At 39.3% G+C, this 25,782-nt stretch overlaps 1 protein-coding gene and 1 non-coding gene across 2 annotated transcripts; both read left to right on the top strand.

The window, feature by feature from the left end:
- Positions 1–452: 452 nt before the first annotated feature.
- Positions 453–25,782, top strand: ARCN1 (archain 1). The gene is made up of 10 exons (XM_045556358.1): positions 453–640; positions 9,221–9,484; positions 10,147–10,326; positions 10,453–10,658; positions 12,158–12,322; positions 16,692–16,857; positions 18,339–18,486; positions 18,808–18,916; positions 21,733–21,937; positions 23,830–25,782. The coding sequence occupies exons 1-10, from the start codon at positions 638–640 to the stop codon at positions 23,917–23,919; spliced, it is 1,536 nt and encodes a 511-aa protein (XP_045412314.1). The 5' UTR covers positions 453–637; the 3' UTR covers positions 23,920–25,782.
- On the top strand, positions 19,208–19,314 carry LOC123643064. The gene has a single exon (XR_006736639.1). It is a non-coding gene; the product is annotated as a U6 spliceosomal RNA (small nuclear RNA).

The raw sequence follows: 25,782 nt of genomic DNA, 5'->3' as shown, positions 1-25,782 counted from the left end.
CACCTCTGTCTAATTCCAGACCTTTTCTTTTTTTAGAGTCAGCGTCTTGCTATGTTGCCCAGGCTGCCCTCACACTCCTGGGCCCAAGTGATCCTCCTGTCTCAACCTCCCAAGTAGCTGGGACTACAGGATTGCACCACCTCACCTGCTCTTTGTCCATTTTTAGATTGGAATACTGTATTTGTGTTTTAATTGTTGGGTTGTAAGAATTCTTTAAATATTCTGGATACTAGTCCCTTACGCACACGGGTTATTTCGTATATTAAATGATAGTGGCTGTGAGAGCAGCTTTATAAACTGTAAGAGATAACACAAAGTAAGTGAAGGTGATGACAGTGAAAGGGCAGAGATATGAGGTTCCAAAGCTGAGGAGAACCCCCTACACCTGCAGAAAGCCGGCGCTGCAGCCCAGTACCCACAATTTCCCCATCCCATTGGCCCCGCCCCCTGCCCTTTGACCCACGCCGTTTCCGGTTGACGACGTGGCTCGGGACCGCCATCTTGGCAAGAGGCGAAGCGGCAGCGGCTCCTGTCAGGGGGGCAGTAGGTCCTCAGCGACCGGTGCTCCCCTACCCCTGACCCTAGCCCTAGTCCCAGTGGAGCCGGAGCGCGGGCGCGCCCCACCACCGCCCTCACCATGGTAAGATCCGAGCCAGGGCCGGAATTCCCGCGGTCCGAGCCTTGCTCGCCTTCTCTGCCTGCCAGCCGGCCTGGCGCTGGGGCCAGAGGCGCCCCGCCCCGAGGGTCCGGAGCCCGGTGCTTCTCTCGGGGGTCGGGGAGCAGTGCGGCCTCCCCCACCCTCTGCCCATCCTCCCGGGGGGATACAAGGGAGCTGACTCCTGGCTCTCTGTGGTCGTGCCCACCTCCGCACCCTCCCAACCAGCTGGACTCCCTCCTCTGTTGGGATGGCCCGGGGTTTTTGCTCTGCGAGAACCTTGTGGCTGTCGTGTGGGCCCCGTACTGCGGTCTTTGGCGCTAAGGTCCAGCCGGTTCCACGGGCGCTTAGGCTCAGCAGGCTGGGCCTGTCTCAGGAGGTTCCCGTCCTTCTGTTATCAGTTCCTCTCCCAACCCCGGTGTTTTGTAGGCCGTTGATATTCGAAATCCAAATTCATTGGTGTTCAGGAATTTTTCTTTTGTTTGTTCGAAAGGGGGAAATAGAGACTTAAAACGAGGAGCAACTTCTAACGCTAATTTATAGGACCCAAGTGTCTCTGAAACCTTCCACTACCACAGAACTTAACATGTGTCCATTTGTCAGTGTGATTGGGTGTACACTGTATATAGAGCATGGGGAAAATGTGAGCGAGTTATAGGGAACACAGGATTTCTTTCTTCAAGGAACTATTGTTCAAGTGAAGTAAAATGTGTATGTGGCATATCGTAATCAGATGCCTCACAGGAGGTGGAGTAAGAGGGGTGGGTTATATTCTGGGACCTGTTAGTTGCTTTCAGGTGCATTATCTTTGTGCACTCAATCTGCTATAGAGATGGGAAAAATTAATGTGTGTGAAGATGAGGGAAGTCAGAACTGCTGACTCCATTAAATCTTGCTTTACCACTAATTTGTAGATACTCATGAAGTGGAAGAAATTCTTCTGTTTCAAACGAGCTAGTAATTTATTTTTTAGTGCACCTTGTACCCTTTAATCTTTTGAAGGATGTTCTGTTTTTTTATTTTTTATGTTTTGTCAATAGATAAGTTGATGTAAAGTGTTTTCCCACATACCTGAGAGATGACAATGTAGTTTGGTGTCAGTCTTATTAAGTTCTATTGACAACACTTTAGGTGAGACCTTGGATAGTGGGGGGATTCATGCTTGGGCTTTAAGCTACTGAAAGGTTTTTTTCAGCCTCAGTTATATAAATTGCATCAATCAGGTTTGCCTGGTAAAACTTTTGTATATGGACATAAAATTTCCAAAACCCTTTTTTTTTTTTTAATTCCCCTAGGAAGCTCAGCATTGGGACAGTGATTTTGAAACTGTGTTTCCTTTTACACCCTGGAAGGAAGGATTTGTAGTGCATTTTAGAGCATGTTATTATTTTAATAGCAAGGTTAAAGCCTTGTATTTTAGTAATCAGATATAGATAATCTTTATAAAAATCTTGTTTGTTAAAAGGTTCTTGGAACTTAGTACTTTCAATTTATTGATAACAGAGGGATGATAAAGCCGTAGGTGTTGAGTGATATATAAAAAATAAAAGTTTTACATTTGACATGTGTACATGTACATACAGTTTTGTTATATATTTCTGAATTATTTGGGACTTGACGTGATCCAGATACACACAGATATTTGTACTCTGGAGAACAGTTTATTTCAGTACATTCTGCTCTGTAGTGTCTTAAGATATTCATATTATTTCTGTGTAATGTTTCTGAGTCCTACTTTTTTATAGAGAGATCTCTGGACAGAAATGTCCAAATAGAGTGAAATTTTGATCTAAAAGTTATATCGAAACTTCTAAAAGTTTATTTTTCCTCAACATTTTATTAAAAATTTTCAAACATCTGGAAAAGCTGAAAGAACTTTATGGTGAATAATCATATAACCACCAGCTAGATTCTATAATTAACATTTCACTATACTTATTTTCTCATACAACTAATCATCCATCCTTCTTTTCATCTTTTTTTTTTTTTAAGAGACAGGATCTCACTCTTGCCCAGACAGGAGTGCAGTGAACCGATCATAGCTCATTGTAACCTCTTAATTCTCGGGCTCAAGCCATCTCCTGTCTCAGCCTCCCAAGTAGCTAGGACTACAGGTGTGTGCCACCACAACTGGCTAATTTTTAAATTTTTTATAGAGATGGGGTCTCACTGTGTTGCCCAAGCTGGTCTTGAACTCCTGGCCTGAAGCGGTCCTCCCAAATAGCTAGTTTTACAGGCATGAGCCACCAGCCCCTCTCTCCATCTTTTTTTAAAATACATTTCATGGCATGGGCCTGTAGTTCTAGTCGGAGACTGAGTTGGGAGGATCTCTTGAGCTAGGAGTTCAAGAAGGTAGTAAGCTATGATCGCATCTCTGCACTCTAGCCTGGGTGACAGAGTGAGACCTTGTCTCTTAAAAACAAAACAAACAAACAAACAAAATATATATACACACACACACATACACACACACTTCAAAGCAAGTTGCAGATATCAGTACAAAAACGTTGAATTTTTAAAAAATAAATTCCTTTTTGCTTTAGTTATTGAAGTAAGTATAAAATGTTCTAGACTACAAAGCTCCAGTAGATTAAATGAACAAATGCAAAAACAAATGGCTTATGATAACTTCATTATAAAATAAAGCCCAAAGGAATGTTTCTTTTGATTTAAGAGATAGGGTCTCACTGTGTTGCCCATGCTATATATAGTGCAGTGACTATTCACAGGCACAATCATAGCAGCACACTTTGGACTTGAACTCCTAGCCTCCAGTTCAGCCTCCTGAGTAGCTGGGATTTTAGGCCCATGGGCCTTGATTTAATCTTTTTTCTAGTATCCTGCAAAGTGATGAGAACATGGCCTTACTTTCTTAACTTGTCAGATACCATTATGGTAAGTTCTTTTTCTTACTAAATTTATATTTGAATAAACTTCATATTAAGTCTCATGACAGCACCGATCTGTAAAATCTTTGCTTATCTGTTGAATGCTGTTCTTTTCTCATTTACCAAGAACAGTAAGTTTAGTGAGTAAACTTACTGTGGTGGTCACATTAAATACAGTAAATTCAATTCCCAAAACTCATCAGTTATAAGAAAGATAGATTTGGGCTTGTGTGGTTAATCTCACATAATGGAGGAGAAACTGACATCCTACAGGGTAATTACAGGTCCCAAATAGGGGATTATTTTTTTGTTTTGTTTTTCATGTACAGTACAGCATCTGCACAGCTATTGTACTCTTTGTTATCTTTTTTTTATTGTTTCAGGGGACAGCAAAGAATGAAAATAGTTCTCTTGAGTCTCCATTGTTTTGTCATCCTACTTATGTCTTCATATAGGAAGTTCACTGCAGAAATTGATAACAACTAATAACAATTCTCTACAAGCTTTTGTTTTAGAACAGAAATGTGTTCGACTTAAAACGCTCACTGAGTAAATTACTGTTCAAGTTTTAGGTTTTGTATGCAGTCTAGATTTTATTGTAATCTTCCCTCTGATTTTATCTTTAATTACTTCATGTAAACAAGAAAGAGTAGTCTTCTATGACAGGTTGTAGAAACTAGCCTTAATATGACCATGAATCGTGTGTGTGTGAGAAATATTACAGTGAATTATAAAGGAGAAAGTGACTGTAATTCTGGAAATGTGGAATCCTGAAGCATTTAGAGGTTCAAGAAAGACCTTGGCTTTTTTTTAAAAGAGAATTGTGCACATTTATGCTGAATTACCACCTATTCTTGTACCTCTATCACACACACGATTTGTTTTGGCTAGGCAATTTGCCCTCTAGCAGCTTAATATTAGTGTAAAATGTGGTTCCAAAGTAGTTACTACTGCAGCAGTGGGCATGAAATGAAAGTATTATGCATTTTCTATTACTGTAAAGTTTTGAAATGCTTAGACTTACAGAATCTTAAAGACACAGAGCACTTTGGATTTCATATAAATTAACCACCTATTTTAGGGATATTTCATTAAGCGTTAAATGATTTATCCAAGGTCACATAATCAGTGGCAGAGGCAGAACAGAAACCTAATTCTCCAGGTTTCTTTACTTAGGACACTTAATGATCCATGTAGTTAAATCTGGGTAGGGGAGAGTTGTTATTTAATCCAAAAACAAATGATAGTATACTCAACCATGTAAGTATTATTAAAAGAAAAATTGTTTGAGTAAGCTCAACTTATTGGAGAAAGTTATTATTTTTTTTTTTTAACAGGCCCAGAGAGATTATTTAACTTCTGGGCCTTCGGTTTTTATAAGACATTCAAGGGCCCTTGAAAGTTCCCTTTAGGTCTAAAATGTTCTTTTCCCAAAATGTAAAAAATAAAAAAAAAACTTTGTAAAGAATCATATTTATTCATCCTTTCCCAAAGAAAATCAGATAAAATTATAGTAGGAAAAATTGTTAACTTATCTTTTAGTATATGCTATATTTTAATAATTGTTAAACATCATAAATCTTTGATGTGAAGAGAAGCTTTATTATTTCAAGGCATTTAAGAAAATGAATATTAATTTAGGATAGGATAAATTTATCATGTTTAAAGGTGACCATACTTTCTAGCCATGTTAGTAACTGTAATACAGTGAATAGAGACCTGTGTCAGCTGCATGGAACCTGTGATTTGTGGTGTCCTGGGTGTTTTGAGGTTTATGCCATACTTAGTGTGGGGAATTTTGGTCCTACTTTGGGAGCCTTATTTGCTTGTATCCGGATAATGGAGTGACTCAAGGGAGTCCCAGTTTTCTTGCTTGAGACCTACTATTTTACCCTGTTGTTTTCTTCATCTTTACATACTCAAATCCCAGAATTCATCAGACTGTGATTTAGATGCTATTTCTTCCGTCAAGTCATCCCTGATCTTACCAGCTAAACGTAATTTCTTCTTCCTCTGAATTTTCACAGCACTTTATCAGTGACTCTCTTATGTTACTTAACACATTCTGCCTTGTATTATAGTTATTTATGTTTGTGTCTTATCATCCCTGCTAAGCTTTTTGTGGGCAGAATGCCAGTCTGTTTCATCTTAATTCTCAGACAGCATGTTGTATGTATAGTAGGTGTTCAATAAATAATTATTGAGTTAATTCTTAAAATAACATTGCTAAAATGGAGATTGCCAATACCTATAATTAATCTTTGAACATGCCCAGTCAGTAAAGCAAGCGAATGGAATTCCCCTCTCCATAGCGTACACCTTTTTGTTCTTTTTTCCCTTTCATGTTGCCTTTGATATTAATTTTTACCTAAATTCAATCTGTATGGTATGGAGGTGTTTTAAACTCCAGCTGGAACCCTAAGAACTACCCTTGAGCCTATAAGCATTATTTCTAACAGGTTTATTGTTAGATATGGGCTTTATATTAAATATAGCATGTTTATATAGGTCTGAAGTTTTGGTCTGAGCTGTCCTTTCTGTAGATATCCATTTGATTTATCCAATTTCTTCAAAACCTTATAAAATTCTAATATGGGGGACCATAACTTCCTGGGGCTGTGCTTCTCAACCTTTGGGGTGGGAGTGGAGTGGGGCTCTAGAGTGATTACTTTTACAATATGCTCCTATTTATTAATAATATTTCTCATTACATGAAGTGATTTTCTGTGGGCCATTTGAAAATAACTGCTCTAGACAATCTATGAATTTCCTGAAATTATATATAAAATCTTTTTGAGAGAGACAATATTCATTATTTGAATATCAAAATATTGATAAAACCATAAAAATAAGCATCCATTGCCTTGAAGTGACATTAATTTTTTAAATAAATGCATGTTGTCCAGGCAAGGTGGCTCACACCTGTAATCCTAGCACTCTGGGAGATCAAGGCAGGAGGATCGCTTAAGCCCAGGAGTTTGAGGGTGCAGTGAGCCTTGATGATGCCACTATAGTCTAGCCAGTGTTATAGAGCGAGACTGTCTCAGGGGGAAAAAAAAAAAAAGCATGTTTATTATAAATAGTTGTTTTTTGGGTTTGTTTGTTTTTTTTTTTTTTTTTGGAGGCAGTCTCACTCTGTTGCCCCAGCTAGAGCTCCGTGGCATCAGCTTAGCTCACAGCAACCTCAGACTCCTGGCCTCAAGCGATCCTTCTGCCTCAGCCTCCCAAGTAGCTGGGACTGCAGGCCCTCGCCACTACACCCAGCCAATTTTTTCTATTTTTAGTAGAGACGAGGTCTTGCTCTTGCTCAGGCTGATTTCGAACTCCTGACCTTAAGTGATCTTCCTGCCTCTGCCTCCTAGAGTGCTAGGATTACAGATGTGAGCCACCACACCTAGCCACGTTTTTATTCTTTTCCTAGGATTCTTTACTGCCCTCAGGATATATTCTTGCATCATACCTGGGTGATGGCAAAAACTCCAAATAGTCAGTGATGGTGAAAGATACATTTCTTAAGTACAAAACAATTTATTTACTTAAAAATTTTATAGGCATTTAGAAAAAAGTAGCTCTTTTAAAGCTACCTGATTTACCATTCTAAAAGTAATCAACTGGTACATTTTATGCTCAATACCTTTATGTCTAAAATATTTTCTGATCTTGTTCCTTTAAAAAAGGAACTAGGCCGGGCGCGGTGGCTCACGCCTGTAATCCTAGCCCTCTGGGAGGCCAAGGCGGATGGATCGCTCGAGGTCAGGAGTTCGATACCAGCCTGAGCTAGACCCCATCTCTGCTAAAAATAGAAATAAATTATCTAGACAACTAAAAGTATATATAGAAAAAATTAGCCGGGCATGGTGGTGCATGCCTGTAGTCCCAGCTACTTGGGAGGCTGAGGCAGTAGGATTGCTTAAGCCCAGGAGTTTGAGGTTGCTGTGAGCTAGGCTGACGCCACGGCACTCTAGCCCAGGCAACAGAGTGAGACTCTGTCTCAAAAAAAAAAAAGGGGGAACTAATTTACAAAACATTCTTTGAGAGAACCTTGAGAGTATTTATGATTTAAGACTTTTTAAAAACTTTTTCATTATATGCAAAATAAAAATAACTTTAAGCTGGGATAATTGAGGTAAGTTTCAATGTAGACTTGATAGAGTCAGAAACATAAGCAAAATTGTATTACTCCCTTAAATCTACTTATTTCTAAATTTGGGTTATTGTTTAGAAAATGGAGCAATTGGTAGTATAGTTGCTCCTTGAACAACATGGATTCAAACTTCAAGGATCCACTTATGGGGATTTTTTTCAACCAAATGCTAATCGAAAATATAGTGTTGAGGAATTTGAAACCTGTCTGTGTGGAGTGCCAACTTTTCACACCTGTGGATTCCATAGGGCCAACTTTGGAATTTGAGTGTGCATGGATTTTGGTATATGAAGGGGTCCTGGAACTGATCCGCCACATATACGAGGGATGACTATATCAGCTCTTGAGATTTCACATGAGGAAACCTGCCGCGTGTTCATTGAAAATAAATTAATCAGCAAAATCTGATAGGTAGGGGGGAATTATTTGTGCAAGGTATAGGTCAAATATTTTTCTAGTATATTAATAAGTTGTTTTTACCTTGCTGCTTGGAAATAAGCATAACAGTAATTGTCTCCCAGATACCTCCATTACCTATTCTTGATGTATAAGGACATTGTATTCTCCTATAATTATTATAAAACTATATTGATATACTGAAACTATAAGAATATTTATTTCAATTGACTAACTTGTTTTTTCCTCAAGCTGCTCACCTGTAGGGGACAGGTTTCTATAAAGCTGAAAAGCCTGACCAGTAGGATTTTGATATTTCAGAGGTTGTGTCTTAGCATTGAGACTTCCCAAATGTTTAAATAGTCTTTTTCTTACTTATGCGTTCCTGCACTGAAGAGATTGTTAAACTGTACTTAATTTTCTTACTCCCCTGCTAATGGCATTTCAGGTCTCCCCTTCTATGAGAGCTTTATTTGTTTTGTTTAGTGAAATGTCAAATGCTAAAAGAAGGCTGTTAAGTCTTGATGATTGCCTAGTGTCAAAAATGTTTCTGTGTGCAACATTGGGTCATTTATGTTTTCATTTTACAGATTGTTTGGATATCAGAGAGTAGGATAGTGTGGATGGGAAATTAGTCAAAGAGCAGAAGATAAATTTAGACTCAACTAAATTAGGTTCATATTCTAGATAAAAATGAAAGGAAAGGTCAGGGGCTTCTTATACCTTTAATATTTTTAATCTGCCTGACCACATTTCCGTTTTGGCTGTGAAAATCTCTGTTCTTTTTAGAAAAAGTTCTAAGCTATTCTTTATGGGTCTGCCAAAGCGGAGAGCAACCCAGTTCTGAGTCACAGACTCATTAATAATGTATGTGTAGTTTTGGAAAAAATGCAGAGATGCCAAAACTTACCAAGTTTCTCTGTAGGTATGTTTAAAAATAGAAATAATAGCTTTTATTTCCCTCTGCTTTAGCTTTGTCTTATGAATGACATAACAACAATGAAGCAGAATTTTAAAGTCAACCTTCTAACAGTAGTCATGTCACTAAATAACTGAATGTGTCCTTCTGCTGATGTTGGGAAAACAGATGTGAAGAAATAATTTGTTAGTACTTATTTGTACATACATTTCTGGCAGGTGCTGTTGGCAGCAGCGGTCTGCACGAAAGCAGGAAAGGCTATTGTTTCTCGACAATTTGTAGAGATGACCCGAACTCGGATTGAGGGCTTATTGGCAGCTTTTCCAAAGCTCATGAACACTGGAAAACAACATACATTTGTTGAAACAGAGAGTGTAAGATATGTCTACCAGCCTATGGAAAAACTGTACATGGTACTGATCACTACCAAAAACAGCAACATTTTAGAAGATTTGGAGACCTTAAGGCTCTTCTCAAGAGTGGTAAGAGTCCTGCTGAAATATTGGGTTGCACTTTTTGTTTTTCGTATGTGTAACTAGTTTTTCCCCTAAAGCAGCTGATGCTTATCCGTTTGCAAGCTCCCACTTCCACCCCAACAACTTATTGCTGTGACTTCTTATTCATTCAGCAAACATTTATTGGGTGTCCTCCTAAGCTATAAGTATCCCAAAAGAGAATATGATAACTGCCCTTTCATTTCCTCATTCTTAAGCAGTTACTCTAATCTGCCTTTGTAGTTCTGACACTTGTTCAGCCATGTTTTTTAGATGATGCACTTTAGGTAAGACTTACTGATATAGGCACACACAAACTCAAAGACTTTATGTCAAAGTCTTGCTTAAAATAAAGACTAAGGTCAGGCATGGTAGTACTCTCAGCTGTTCGGGAGTCTGAGGTGGGAGGATTGCATGAGGCCAGGAAGAAGTTCAAGGTTGTAGTGTGCTATGATTGTGCCTGTGAATACTATTGTACTCCAGCCTGGGCAACATAGTGTGACCCTTCTCTAAAAAAAATACAGACTAGATGGAGTTAATAAAGAGATGCAGGATTACTGAAATTTGTGTAGTTTAAAAAGGATAAGACTTGGAAACATAGCTGGTGATAAAATTCTAAATATTTCTTTTTCATTGTTGTCCATTATTAGATCCCTGAATATTGCCGAGCCTTAGAGGAGAATGAAATATCTGAGCACTGTTTTGATTTAATTTTTGCTTTTGATGAAATTGTCGCCCTGGGATACCGGGAGAATGTTAACTTGGCACAGATCAGAACCTTCACAGAAATGGATTCTCATGAGGAGAAGGTGTTCAGAGCAGTCAGAGAGGTAAATAGGGTCCTTTCTGGGACTGCCAGTTTGTGTGTCTGTTAGGCTTCATTCATCTGATTTTCCTGTTTTTACTTGCTGACGTAGACTATACTCAAAGGTATATGCATGTGTCTCCTTCCTTAGACTCAAGAACGTGAAGCTAAGGCTGAGATGCGACGTAAAGCAAAGGAATTACAACAGGCTCGAAGAGATGCAGAGAGACAGGGCAAAAAAGCACCAGGATTTGGGGGATTTGGCAGCTCTGCAGTATCTGGAGGCAGCACAGCTGCCATGATCACAGAGACCATCATTGAAACTGATAAACCAAAAGTGGCACCTGCACCAGCCAGGTATAATCCAGTATATTATGAGCAATTTAAGAATTACAGATGAAGGATGTATGTATATGTATTTTGGAGTGGTATCTGATTTCTAGATAAGCTGTAGATAATGAAAGACTTGATGAAGTCAGATGTGATATTATATTTGGCCACATAAAATATGGGGATAAAGGAGAAATTGGAATGTGGTGTTTTTCCTCTTGTGTAAAAGAGAGTTCTTTTATAAATTATGCTGTGACCTCAATTTCCTATGAGAGTTGCCTTATTATGGAGAGGGAAGGGATATTTAACTTTTTATGGAATGTGGATTTTTAATCTTGATGTTCAAGGATTGATTTCAGGGGGAAGCTGTGAATTACCTGAAATTATGTGCAGAATTTTGTTGTGTACAGGTGTATTTCTCTGGGTGGAAGGTACAAAGTTTTCATCATGTGTGCTTGTAAAAATACCTTCGGTCTTTGGGTAATGAAATTTAGATGTTCAGCAGTCTCCACCCCTTTTGGTACCAGGGACCGGCTTCATGGAAGACAATCCTTGGGCTGGGAGTAGGGGGTGTTCTGGGATGATCCAAGTGCTCCACATTCATTGTGCAGTCAAACCTCTCTGCCAATGACAATCTGCACTTGCAGCTGCTCCCCAGCACCATCACTCCAGCTCCACCCCAAATCAGTAGGCACTAGACTCACCAGGAATGGGCAACCTAGGTCCCTCACCTGTGCAGTCCACAGTAGGGTTTGTAGCCACAGTAGGGTTCGGGCTCTTATGAGAATCCAGTTCCTCTGTTGGTCTGACAGGAGGCGGAGCCCACGTGGTGATAGCTATGGGGAGCAACCACAAACACAGATGAAGCCTCGCTCACTGGCCCCCCGCCTGCAGACTGGCCCCCAATAGGCCACAGACTGTTGGTCCATGGCCTGGGGGTTGGGGACCAGTAATAGTGACTGTCAGCTGGCAGTTTGGGCAGGTTCATGTACTAGTTGTCCACCAACACTAGGAAACTTATGTTTTTTCTTTTTTTTTTTTTTTTTTTTTGAGACAGAGTCTCACTTTGTTGCCCAGGCTAGAGTGAGTGCTGTGGCGTCAGCCTAGCTCACAGCAACCTCAAACTCCTGGGCTTAAGGGATCCTACTGCCTCAGCCTCCTGAGTAGCTGGGACTACAGGCATGTGCCACCATGCCCGGCTAATTTTTTTTTTTTGCTATATATATTTTTAGTTGGCCAGATAATTTCTTTCTATTTTTAGTAGAGACGGGGTCTCACTCAGGCTGGTCTCGAACCCCTGACCTCGAGCGATCCACCCGCCTCGGCCTCCCAGAGGGCTAGGATTACAGGCGTGAGTCACTGCGCCCGGCCTTGTTTTTTCTTTTAAGTCTTCACACTCCTGTTAAAGAACAGCTTCAGGGAAAGTTTTGTTGATATGAGGTCATTAATTAATGATTTGGGGTTTTTTGGTTTTTTTCTTAAGCCAGTCAAATGTATTTTTTCTTATTTTGAATTCTTCCACTTAGGCCTTCAGGCCCCAGTAAAGCTTTGAAACTTGGAGCCAAAGGAAAGGAAGTAGATAACTTTGTGGACAAATTGAAATCAGAAGGTGAAACTATCATGTCCTCCAATATGGGCAAACGTACCTCCGAAGCAACCAAAGTGCATGCTCCACCCGTTAATATGGAAAGGTAAGTAGTAACTTTCAGAAAGAACAGACTACGTAATGTTTTAAAAATATTATTTGAGTGTGCTGTAAATTCTTTTTGTGTCTTTTTACCTTTCTTGATTTAAAGAATTTATTGAAAACATACTCTACATATTAACAGTAAGGTTTTTTGTTTGTTTGTTTGGTTGGTTTTTGAGATGATGTCTCACCATGTTGCTTAGGCTGGCCTCAAACTCCTGGGCTCAATCAGTCCTCCTACCTTAGCCTCCTAAGTAGCTGGCCCTACAGGTGTGCACCTCAGCACTTGGCCTTTTTCTTTTTTTCTTTAACCATGATTGGAGGCTTCCAGCCATCTATTTTCCATGAAATTTAAAACTTTCATGAGCTAAATTAAACAAAAATAACTTGTCTCCATGCCTAGTATGTAGCTTTTCTCTTAGAGTAGACTTGAATTAGGGGGCTTAGAGCTATGGTGAGCTCACACTATATTCTGGCTTGTCTTTTTCTAATTAAACTAAGTAGAACCAGTCCTTAATCCAAACTTTGTAAATATCTTTAACTGCAAATTAACATATCTTTTGCCTTTCAAGTGTTTGAACCCAGTATGGAATATTTTGATTTGTCTCTTATCTCAGGGCTGTGGTACTGGTTGGTGACATTTTTAAGTGGTAGTTATCAAGTTCACATATTCATGACTCAGGTTTCTTGTCTTGAAGCCCAGACCTTCTACTGTTGCTGATGGTTTTGAGGTCAAGTGAAAGATGAGACTGGGAGGATACTTCTATCAGGTGTGCATAAAAGAGGAGTATTTACTTTTTATATATCCTGTTCTCTATGAAATGAAAAGGGTTACATCAGGATAAATCTCTTTACTCACTAAAGCTCCTGTGCTATTCCTAGTGGTTGCTTTGAGTGAGACAGAGGCTTCACACTTTTAAAAAGATATTGTAGACCATCACATATTAAAGAGAACTTGAGCCAGGCATGGTGGCTAATGCCTGTAATGCCAGCACTTTAAGATGCCAAGGCAGAAGGATCACTTGAGGGCCAGGAGTTTGAGACCAGCCTGGACAACATAGTGAGACCCTGTCTCTTAAAAAAGGAAAAAAAAAAAAAGGAACTTAAGGCAGGCATGGTGGTGCGTGCCTGTAGTCCCATCTACTTGGGAGGCTGAGGTAGGAGGATCTCTTGAGCCCAGAAGTTCAAGTCCAGCCTAGGCAACATAGTGAGACCTCACCTCTAAAAAATAAATTAAAAAAAATTTTTTCGAAGGACTTGAGAGTATTTTCTAAATGATGAAATACGTCTTCAGCACAGAGCAAACTCGTGAGGGTAAAATGGGACCCTGTATTGTCTCAAGATACACGTCTTTGTGGTCTTGATTCTAATGCCTTTGTTTCTGGGAAGACTTCAGAGGTTGGAACAGAGAACAGAGTAGGACACCAAAATATTGTTTGTAGCCTTTGCATTTCACCCCACTAAAAATAGTTCTCTTACAGAATATGGACAGACTGTAATTAATAATTGCCCATAGCGGCAGCATCTTTTTTTTTTTTTTTTTTTGGAGACAGAGTCTTGCTATCTCCTGCCTCAGCCTTGCAAGTAGCTGGTACTACAGGTGCCCCACGACACCTGGCTAATTTTTTATTTTATTTTTTTTGGTAAAGACAGGGTCTTGCTCTTGCTCAGGCTGGTCTCAAATTCTTGGGCTCAAACCGTCCTCTGCCTCCTGCCTTTGCCTCCCAAAGTGCTAGGATTAGAGGTGTGAGCCACTGAGTCCAACCAGCACTTTTTAATCCTAATTTTCTCATTAGGTTATACATTCATACAGTGCAAAATTTTAAAAGTTCAAAAGATGTTACAGTTAAGTTTTTCCTCCCACCCAGCCTTGCAGATTTCTCATTTTGGAGGCAACTAGTACTAACTAGTTTTTTTGTCCTTCTAAAGGGAACAGTCTATGATGTATAGATGAATAAAAACATGTATACAATATATCTATTTTCCCCCTTTTTATGCAAAGTAATAGCATATGTAACAATGTTCTCCAATTGCATTTTTCACTTAATTATTTTAGAGATAAGAATTTCCTTATTTGAAGCTGTGGAGACATGACATCTAAATGTAATACCTTTTCCTAGACTGGATACTGTACTATTGTGGTATAGAAAAAAACAACTCAAACTATGTTTTTTTTTCTTTTTTCTTTTTTCCAAGACAGAGTCTCACTCTGTTGCCCAGGCTAGAGTACAGTGGCCTCATCATAGCTCACTGCAACCTCAAACTCCTGGGCTGAAGTGATTCTCCTGCCTCAGCTTCCTTGAGTAGCTGGGACTATAGGCATGTGCCATCACAACTGGCTAATTCTTCTATTTTTTTGTAGAGATAGGGTCTCACTCTTGTTCAGGCTAGTCTCCCCAAACTCCCAGCCTCAAGCTCAAACAGTCTTCCGCCTTGGCCTCCCCAGGTGCTAGGATTACAGGCGTAAGCCACTGCATCCTGTTTTTTCTATTCTCTCACTCAACAACAACAGTCAACACAGCTAGAAGACTTTTGTGACCAAATGTGTGGGGGTTTTCCTGCATATACCAAGCAGCAGACACCAGCTAGGTGTTGTCTAATTCACTTCAATTCTGATGCTATCTTCCTGAAAATATCCTCGGATCCCCCGGATTGGAAGTTCAGTCCCCAAGACTGCCTCTTTTGCAAGTCCAGGCTTCCAGAACTTCTGACTGTCTGTCTTCAAGTTGGGCTTCCCACTACCTCCTCTTTGGGTTTGATTAATTTGCTAGAGTGGCTCACAGACTCAGGGAAACGTGTTTAATGGTTTATTACAAAAGATATTTTAAAGGATACAAATAAACAGCCAGATGAAGAGATACAAAGGGCAAGGTCTGGAAGGGTCCTGAGCCCAGGAGCTTCTATCCCTGTGGAGTTGTGGCACATCATTCTCCCAGCATGTGGATGAGGTCTTGTTCACCTTCCTGTAAGCCTCCACGTGTTCAGCTATCTGGAAGCTCCCTGAACCCTGTCCTCTGGGGCCTTTTGTGAAGACTTTATTGGATAGGCATGATAGATAATTGTGTAGAAATGTGATTGGAAAAAAAGGTATGATCTAATACTAATAGGCTCAGTGGGGAAACTCAGTAAGGCCTGTCTCTTCAGATTCTTCTTGGCCTTTCTGGGCAGCATTCCATCCTCCCAGGTATGGGACAGGACCCCTTTTGAAGATGAGAGTCCTTCCTTGGGCTGGTGAAAGGAGGGCAGGGAAAGATCATAGAGAAAGATTCTGTTTTCTGAGGCCTGCTCCTGAGACCTAAAATGCCCCAACATTATAAAAAGGGCTGTGGGAATTATGAGCTAGGAATTGTGGACAAAAACATATATATATATAAAATAATATCACAACTACTATAAAAGACATTTTTATGTTAACTGACAAAATTGGCATATGGATGGTAGGTTGCATAAAAGTATTGTTATCAGTGTGAGCTGGTTGCAGTTGCAGGCACCTGTAGTCCCAGCCATTCGGGAGGCTCAGTGAGGAGAGTCGCTTGCCATCAGGAGTTTGGAGGTTGTAGTATGCAGTGATCATGCCTGTGAATAGTCCCTGCACTCCAGCCTAGGCAACATAGTGAGACTGTGTCTCTTAAAAAAAAAACAAAACCACACACACACTCCGTGTCTCTTCAAAAAATAGAAAAATTAGCTGGGTATGATGGCACATGACTGTAGTTCTAGCTAGTCGGAACGCTGAGGCAGGAGGATCGCTTGAGCCCAGGAGTTTGAGGTTGCAGTGAACTATGATGGTGCTACTGCCCCCATGCTCCGATAACAAAATGAGACCTTGTATGCAAAAAAAAAAAAAGTAAAAATGATAAGGTGGAAAAAATCAAATATATACGTACAAAGGTATTATTTAGAGAGAATACATATATGCAAATGATAAAACAAAGGGAATAAATGTTAACAATAGGTAAATCTGCGTAAAGGATATTGCTTGTATAATTCTTATTTTTTAAGATTTGAAAATATTTTCAAATAGAAAGTTTTTTTAGCTCTTTTTTCCTCACAGCTGTCTAATACTCATTTGTATGGATATACCTTTATTTAAGTAGCACCCTATTGGTGGACATTTAAGTTGTTTCTAAACTTTTGCTATTACAGACAATTCTTCAGTGAATAACTTAGTGCATTGTTTTGCACAGGTGAGATCTGTAGGATGTGTAGGATAAATTCTAGAGAGCAATTGCTGCATCAAAGGCTATCATGCTTTAAATTTTGATAGCTATAGCAGTAGTGTCTTTAAAAAAATTGTTGGCTAATCACCATTAAACTCTGGAGAAAGGGAGTTCTGATTTCTACCTTTCTGAACAAATTTATTTTCTTTGTAGTGTGCATATGAAGATTGAAGAAAAGATCACACTAACCTGTGGACGAGATGGAGGATTACAGAATATGGAGTTGCATGGCATGATCATGCTTAGGATCTCAGATGACAAATTTGGCCGAATTCGTCTTCATGTGGAAAATGAAGATAAGAAAGGGGTGCAGCTACAGGTTTGTAGAGGCTTTTGATAGAGACTGTCTGCCTAACGGTCTTTCTCAGCTAGAGATCCTCATATGAATCACAGAACACAAAAATTTATTTAAGTTATGTAACTAGTGCCATTCAAGATGCATTGAAAAGAAGTCAATTTATTACATAATAGTAGATACCTGAGAATGATTGACAGCAGCTGTGTTGGGATGGATTTTAATATTGGAATTGAATGAAAGGTCAATTTGAAGTATAATGAATGACTTCATACAAAAGATGCAGAGAGATGTTTATCTTTTGCTATTATGAACAGAGTAAAATAAAGCAGGTATGACATGAAATTTACTCATTCTGTCATAAAATAAGCTACCAGTGCTTGTTTTGTTAGTTGAAGGGCAATATCTAACAGTGTATTTGAAAAGTACATAAAATCCTTACGAAATAAATGTGTATATTCCAACTATTGGGTATATTTGGGTCCTTATCTTTATATTATTACTGTTGTTCTTGTCACATTTTATTTAGGTGGTTGATCTTATATTTTCTCATCACAACTATAAACCCTTTCTAGGAAAGAGTATGTTTTTGTCTAATTTTTCCTCCCATAATCAGTACAGAGTTGTCTTTTGGAAGTAATGCTTATATTATTTGACAACATCTTAGCTGGCTTTTAAAGTATAATATAGACTGCTATACAAAAGTTATTTCTTTTAAAAAGATTAGACTGTCTTAATTGGCTTGAGTTTGAACAACTTTAGCTCTGTGGGGAAAATTGCAACTATATACACAGAGTTTTACCCTCTGCTACCTCTTTACATTAAGAGCAGGACTGCTTTCTGACCCAGGCAGCTGATGAACATCTGACCCCAGTCTTCTGCCTGGCAAGCCTGGCCCCACTATGAGGCTGCTCCCTGTGGAGTGTTTTTGGAATGGACTTGGTTAACGATCTTTTAACTTTTTCAATTATAAACTTGTTCGTTAATGGCTTTTAGAATTGAAATTAAGTTTTTTTAAATTACTCTTACTAGTTTTTAAATATCTTAAATCTTTTTAAAGCTCTTTTTTAGAAACAGGGTCTCACTTTCTTAACCATTTTTTGTTTGTTTTTGTTGGAGACAGGGTCTTGCTTTGTCTCCCAGGCTGGAGTGCAGTGGCATCGTAAAGTCTTTGAAGAAGGGAAAGTTTTCTTCAAAAAGACTTGGAATTTTGGGGGGTTTTTTTTTTTGGAGACAGAGTCTTGCTCTGTTGCCTAGGCTAGAGTGCTGTGGCATCAGCCTCGCTCACAGCAACCTCAAACTCCTGGGCTCAAGTGATCCTCCCACCTCAGCCTCCTAGAGTACTAGGATTACAGGTGTGAGCCACTGTGCCTGCCCAAGATTTGGAATTTTTTAGGTACCCTATTTTAGATGTTTAGATTGTGGGCCACATAAGCCCCAAGGGGGTTTGCTTTCTGTCTTATCATGTATGAACCTCAGAAGTTTTCCTTCCCTTCTCATTCTAGACCCATCCAAATGTGGATAAAAAACTTTTCACTGCAGAGTCTCTAATTGGCTTGAAGAATCCAGAGAAATCATTTCCAGTCAACAGTGACGTAGGGGTGCTAAAGTGGAGACTACAAACCACAGAGGAATCTTTTATTCCACTGACAAGTAAGTGCCTCTGGCTCGTTTCACTAAGCTACTCTGCATTGAGAACTAGAAATAGCCCTGGCTTGTATGTTCTTATCTTCATTGCCATAGCAAAATTCTTTCTGACAAAATGACCTCCTTTCAGAATGGATTCAGTGCTGCATTTTTTATATTTTAATCATTAACTTTAATTTTTAATAGCTTTAATTTTAAACCATTGTTTTTAATATAGTTTAAATTAGGATGTTTTAGGCCTGCAGCCGTCAGTCAGCTTTCATTTGCCATGTTAACTTTTCTCCTTTTTCTAATGTTCTAGTATGGCTGCTTTGCTTTTCTCCTCAGTTAATTGCTGGCCTTCAGAGAGTGGAAGTGGCTGTGATGTCAATATAGAATATGAGCTACAAGAAGATAATTTAGAACTGAATGATGTGGTTATCACCATCCCACTCCCGTAAGTGGTGTCCCCATGTAATCGTTTTCCCTACATTGGACTTAAAGAACTGACCTTTTAGAATTTGTTTTGGAGGCAGCACCTAGCTGGCTATCTATTGTAAGATACTTCTTAAAAAGGCCAGTTGTAAAAGAAGCCAGATGTAAAGGCTATATACTATGTGATTCCACCTCTGTGACTTTCTGGAAAAGGTAATACTCTTAAACAGAAATCAGGAGGTAGAGAGGAAGGTACTTGACTGCAAAGGGGCACAAAGGAACTTTTGGGGATGAGAGAAATGTCCCATGACTTGTGCTTCTTTTGGCAGTATATATACTAAAATTGAAGTGATACAGAGAAGATTAGCATGACCCCTTCACAGGAATGACACATAAATTTGTGAAGTGTTCCATATTTTAAAAAATAAGATAAAAAAGAAATGTTCTATGACTTGATTGTGATCGTGTTTAGAAGACGGCATACATTTGTCAAAATGCATTGAGCACTTTGAAGGGGTGGGTGGATTTTACTGACTTCAAAACCAAATCAAAAAAGCCAGTTGTAGTTCTAGAACTGTTTTTAGATGTTGGTCATGTAGTAATGAAGATTTCCAGGAGGGGGAGCCACTTCTCAGTCAGACTTCCTCTGTTTTATTTTGCAGCTTTCAAACAGATTGAGTCTATCAGACTGAATTTATTTATTTATTTATTTATTTATTTGGAGACAGAGTTTCGCTTTGTCGCCGGGGCTAGAGTGCCATGGTGTTAGCTTAGCTCACAGCAGCCTCAAATTCCTGGGCTCAAGCAGTCCTCCTGCTTCGGCCTCCCAAGTAGCTGGAACTACAGGCATGTGCTACCACGCCCGGCTAATTTTTCTATTTTTAGTACAGACAGGGTCTTGCTCTGGCTCAGGCTGGTCTTGAACTTCTGAGCTTAAGCAATACTCCCTCCTCAGTCTCCCAGAGTGCTAGGATTACAGGCATGAGCCACTGTGCCCAGCCCAGATTGAATTTTTCTGTTTCACTTGCTCCCTAAAGCTTTCATTAAAGATAAGCTTGTATGTTCAAGGGAACTATTGATTCTTGCCGAAACAAGATGTCTATATTAGTTTCAGTAAATTTCCTAATGGCTGTATTGAAGTATAATTGACATACAGTAAGCTACACATATTTAAATTGTGCAGTTTTGACATGTACACACCTGTGAAACCATCACCACAATCAAGGTAATGAAAATGTCTGTCACCCCCAAAAGTTGAGTTCCAGTAAGTTTTTCTTGTGCACTTAGATGGCCTACTCTCTAAGATAACCTGGAAATACACTCTACCATTAGTTTATCTTCTCAGTAGCATGTTCAATGAGTGTGCACTATTACTACTTCACCAGTGAACCCCAGCTCCTCTCTACCCAGTAGCTCCCATGATTAAGTTTAGAGTTTAATTATGAACACCAGGACCAGTAAATATTCTTAGTATTTCTTTACTGTTGTATTGGTCAGTTATTGTTGCAGGGTAAATGGTACTAATTTGATTTGTAATTTTCTTCCCTTTTTCATAATTCAGGCCTTTACATTGTCAGGTCTGATTTTAGTCATTCTTATTTCCATTTGTAAAAATACGCTTTATTGCCAGTATCCCCTTTAGGGGGGTAACCATCTTATTCTCCACAGTGTGGTGGTTTGACTTTCAGAACAATAGATGGCTGCCTTGAACCATTGTAGGATTTGGGCATTGGTGACAGGTGGGGTTTTGTTTGTCAAGATTTATTTTACCTGACTATTTTTAGAGTGCCACACTTTTTAAGCCTCTCTATCTACCCTATAATTGTGGTTCTGGTGGTTTCCTGTGTTTTAGTTCAATTTTGCAATGATCTCCAGAAGAGACCCTTAGACAACGTTTTACTGCATTGTCAAGAACTGATTGAATTAGAAGAGACTAGAATCAGAATTGGAGCAGGGGCACAGAGAAGAAACACAGGACTCTAAAATTGATAGCAAAGAGTTGATAGTCTTATGCTACCCTTAAAGTTTTCTTTATCTCCCTTATTTACTCTACCCCTAATACAAGCATTCAGTGTCACTGGTGAATTAAAAGATGGTAAATTTAGAGTGTGTAGGAGTAGGTGACACTGCCTGTTAGCCATGTGTGGGGGTGCAAAGTACATTCGTAACTAGCCCTGGTTCTCCTGCAGATTAAGGACAACCATGTCTCTCCCCCATCATATTTCCATTTTGCCTGGGGGGAATTGTGCTTTCACTTATCAAATAAAAAGTCCATTTACTAGATTATAAATCAAATAAACCCACTAGCATCAACTTGAGTAAGTTTTGAAACATTATAAAATCTTCTGAAAACAAATCTTCTCAAAGGCCCAAATTCATTTCCATTATTTGTGTTTAAAATTTCTCCCCTATTACCAACCTGCTTTTTGCCCCCTTGTCACCTATAAAGAGAGCTGCATTTTGTTAAAATTCTTTCTTGACAGGGCACTGAACCATTGGTGCAAGATTTTTAGAAACATATCCCTCTTACACATTTGTCAGTCTCAGTCCCCTGCTAGCTCCCAGATTCAGTCCATAAGTTGGAGCATCCTACAGGCATAATTGCCAAGTATCTGTTTTTGCGTATATATGTGTATCTTCAAAGGGAGTTGAGTGAGACTGTTGGCCAAGGTTTGATCCTTGAAGTGGATTAGGGAGTCTAACTTCTTCGAGGACTACATAAAAGTTGCAGTCCTAGAGGGCAGAATTTGAGAAGCATAATCAAATTTGGGGTTGGTTTTTCTTCATGGAGTTCTCTAGCTCTGTACCACTAACTTGACTGGATGTTTCTCATGACAGATCTGGTGTCGGCGCACCTGTTATTGGTGAGATTGACGGGGAGTATCGTCATGACAGTCGACGAAATACCTTGGAGTGGTGCCTGCCAGTGATTGATGCCAAAAATAAGAGTGGCAGCCTGGAGTTTAGCATTGCTGGGCAGCCCAATGACTTCTTCCCTGTTCAAGTTTCCTTCATCTCTAAGAAAAATTACTGTAACATACAGGTACCCCATTTTAATAGAGAACATATATGGGGAAAGCAGTAGGACAGATGCCAGATAGGTAGCATGGCTTCATGGTCAAGTAAAAATCAGAAAAGCTGAGGTCCCCTGACTCATTGTATGATTTTGGTCAAATTCCTCACATACTTGACCTCGGTTTTCCTTGCTCTGTCAGACAAAAGAAAAAGAACAGTGAAGAAATGGAATACCAATACATATTGGATTGTGCAAGATTCATATACACTTAGTTGCCTATTCTTTTAATCTCATATATTTTAAAATCCATTTGCCAAAACACCCAACACATGATTTTGTAATGCTTTGCTGTCACTTGATTTATGTCTAAAGAATGAAAGTTTTTTATTTGGAAGGCAAAATTACTGCCAACAAAAAAAAATTCCAATGATTTTTGTGTTATTTATGTCACTGATTCCTTTATTGGTACAAATAATCACAGGACAGTTCTATTGCCAAGGCTGTCCTTTAGGTAAGCAAGGCAATGGAAGTGTGTGAACTGTTCCTGCAGGTCATCATTTCTAACTGAGTCTTTCAGTTTTTGAAACTGCATTACTAGAACCCAGTTTATATTGTTGTCTTCCCCTTTTTTTAACTTGCCTGTTATTCTGGCACTATCTTATCTTCCCAGATGGTCTTTGTTTCCCTTGTAAGTGCTTGGAAAGTTATAGTTTCCTCTGTTGGATCATTCCAAAGAGCAGTGTTCTCTTTCTCTTCCTCTTGTTCTCCTTCTCTCTCTCCTGTCAGTTAGTGGCATAACCCCATCAGTATTGGGAGCCACTTTATTGAACTCAAGGCATTAGATAGAAATGGGTACATTTTCCTGTTTGGGAGTGTTCAAAGATTAGGACAATATAATTGCTCTTTCAAAGCCTCATTAGAAAATATGAATCAGTGGTTCAAGTGTTGTGTTATTGTGTTATTGCCATTATTGCCAGTGGTAGTGGTAATTAATTAAACTAGACATTTATTATTATTTTTACAAAAGAAAAGAAAAAATCTCATTGGAAGGACCCAGGTATGCCTAAAATATAAGTGTGATAGAGTAGCTTTGTGGGGCTTTCGACACAAGAGACTTTGAGAGCAGAGCAAATTAATAATATGGAGTTAGAATGTTGCATTTTGGGTGAAAATGTTAATTGAAGGCTGAGGTGGGAGGATTGCTTGAGACCAGGAAGGAGTTCGAGACCAGCCTGGGCAATATAGAGAGAACCCCATGTCAAAAAAGTGTTAATTGATCATACTGCTAGAAGGTCTATGAATTTCATAGGTTTTATAGGGTAGTTTAGGGCTATGGCCACTCATTCTAGAGCTTTTACTTAATACTGCTCTGCATTTTATCCCAGCAGTTGTCTTTTCTCTGCCTAGAAAGCAGCTTAATTATGTTGGTGAGAAAGAGTGATTCTGTGAGCTGCAGTTGTAATTTGAACATTTTTTAGTGTTTCTAAGTTACTTTTAATACTGCTTTTAGGGAATTTGATCCGTTCTCTTTTGGGGGCATTAGTGTTGACTGATTAATTGATTAAGACAGACTCTTGCTCTGTTGCCTGGGCTAGAGTGCAGTGGTATCATCATAGCTCACTGCAACCTCACACTCCCGGGCTCAAGTGATCCTGTTTCAGCCTCCCAAGTAGCTGGGACTACAAATGTGCACCTTGGCTAATTTTTCTGTTTTTTTGACAGGTTCTTGCTGTGTTGCTCAGGCTCATCTTGAACCCCTGGCCTCAAGCAATCCTCCCACCTTAACCTCCCAAAGTGCTAGGATTTCAGGCATGAGCCACTGTGCCTGGCCTGATCTGTTCTTTAATGAGAATTTAGTCAGCATCTTGAAGACTCAGACCTCCTTATGCTTTACCTAACTCTTTTGTTTATTTTCCTAGGTTACCAAAGTGACCCAGGTAGATGGAAACAGCCCTGTCAGGTTTTCCACAGAGACCACTTTCCTAGTGGATAAGTATGAAATCCTGTAATACCAAGAAGAGGCAACTGAAAAGGAAAATTTTCAAATTAATAAAGAAGAAGCCAACAGTGGCTGAAGAGTTTTTTCCAAATTTACAAGCCATTGGAGACCCTTTTTTTCCTGATACAATGCACGATTCTCTGCGCGCAAGGACCCTCAATTCACCCCCATGTTTCAGTGTCACAGAGACATTCTTTGACAAAGAAATGGCACAAACATAAAGGGAAAGGCTGCAGATTTCTTTGGCAGATTTTATTAGCCAGCAGGAAAACAAGCTCTCCAGAGAATGTCCCCCCTTAAATACCTCCTCTGCCTTCACCTAAGTTGCTCCTTTATTTTAATCCCTAAATATAGTTATATTTCATACTTACTTTGTTTTTAAAAAGTTTTCTCTGTAGAAGATTTTAATCTTTCATATTCCTTCTTTTACCTTCAGTTTTTTCTTTCTATTCATTCAATCAAGCACTGGGATCACCTGTATACAGGCATTGTATTTGTTTAATTCTCCTGAAACAAGTTTAACCCATTCTTGATTTTTGGACTATGCAGATGAACTGTTTAAGGGGTGTGCGGTCTGGAAGTTAAAAGATAAGGATGTCTTCTCTCCTTTTCCCCTGTCCATTCATCCCTCCATTCCTTTGCTAACTTGTTTTCCTTTCAAGTCCTGTCCTTTGAGTTTAGTACTATGAATCCCACTTGTGTCATTATTAAAGGTAGCTGAGGAACAGCTTTCAAATGGCACAGCCCCACTTCAAGATGTCTGGGAGAATGGTTATTTCCAGTTAGGGTTTCATATCCACACGTAATCATGTCTGCTGCTAGTGTTACCCAAGCTTTCGGTTCTCCACATTTTGGATACTTAAGCTAAAACATAATAGCTCAGTCTTTGTGATCCATTCACATTCCTCAAGTTTGCCACCTTCCTCTTCCTGACTAGTCTCTCTGTCATCAGTCCTCTCCTTTCTAGCAGAAACGAGGTTATGATTTTGGAGGCTGTGGGTTTAGTGAGTCTTTGTGCCAATCCCACTGGCCCTGAGCAGTCAGGGAGACTCGATTTTCACCACTGGATTTTTAGCATTTCAAGAAACAGCTGATGATGCTGGTATATAAGGATTACTCATATATACCCCATTTCCTTCCAGCCTGCCCAACATTTTCCACCAGCCTATCTGTCCCTATCTCAGAAATCCTTCCTTTTCCTCCCCCTAAGCCTTTTGAGTGTCATCATGTAGTGGTTGTTTCCATCTCATCCATTACTTTTTCAATGGAGACTACAATATCAGCCAGCCTAGTCTTGGCTTGTAACCCAGTATTGCACTCAACAGGTTGGATGAAGAGTTTCTGCAAGGCTGCAGGCACTGGAGTGGGAAGAAGCAGACTGTAGATGACCTCTTACACTCTTAGCTTACTGGCAAGTACCACTCCCATTCAGAACAACATCTGGCCCTCCCTGCAAAGAGTGTACTGTACTTGAAGCAAAGCAGTCACATACAGATGGCCATGGATGGAATTGCTTGCCAAAGAAATTTCTAGCCTTTCTCTTTCCCCTAACTGCATCAGGGAAGAATCTTTATCTCTAGCTTGGTTCCACATGAGGTTTTTCTGAGGAAGGGGCCTAGGACAAGAAGTCTGTCATGTAGCTAAATAGGCAAGAAATCTTATTAATCCAGTTTTGTTTGAAAGTTACTTGTCCATATGATTTTTAAAAAGTCAAGTTTAATTTCACAAAAACTTTTTTTTCTGAGATTACTTTTGGGGTAATATTTAAAATGAGAGATGTTTTGTAACCCTGTAAAATACATAGGGAATATAACATTCCAATGTACACAAAGAAGGCAAATTCTTTAATCAAATAAAGAGTATTATAAAATGA

The sequence above is a fragment of the Lemur catta genome, chromosome 7, assembly GCF_020740605.2.
Source record: "Lemur catta isolate mLemCat1 chromosome 7, mLemCat1.pri, whole genome shotgun sequence".
In the NCBI taxonomy this organism is placed as follows: Eukaryota; Metazoa; Chordata; class Mammalia; order Primates; family Lemuridae; genus Lemur; species Lemur catta.
This window is presented reverse-complemented; position numbering and strand designations above follow the sequence as displayed.

Excerpts from the sequence above, each read along its gene's own strand:
- ARCN1 (XM_045556358.1), top strand. Across the intron at positions 10,659-12,157 it reads GTGGCACCTGCACCAGCCAG|GCCTTCAGGCCCCAGTAAAG; the intron begins GTATAATCCAGT and ends TCTTCCACTTAG. Across the intron at positions 12,323-16,691 it reads CCACCCGTTAATATGGAAAG|TGTGCATATGAAGATTGAAG; the intron begins GTAAGTAGTAAC and ends TTTTCTTTGTAG.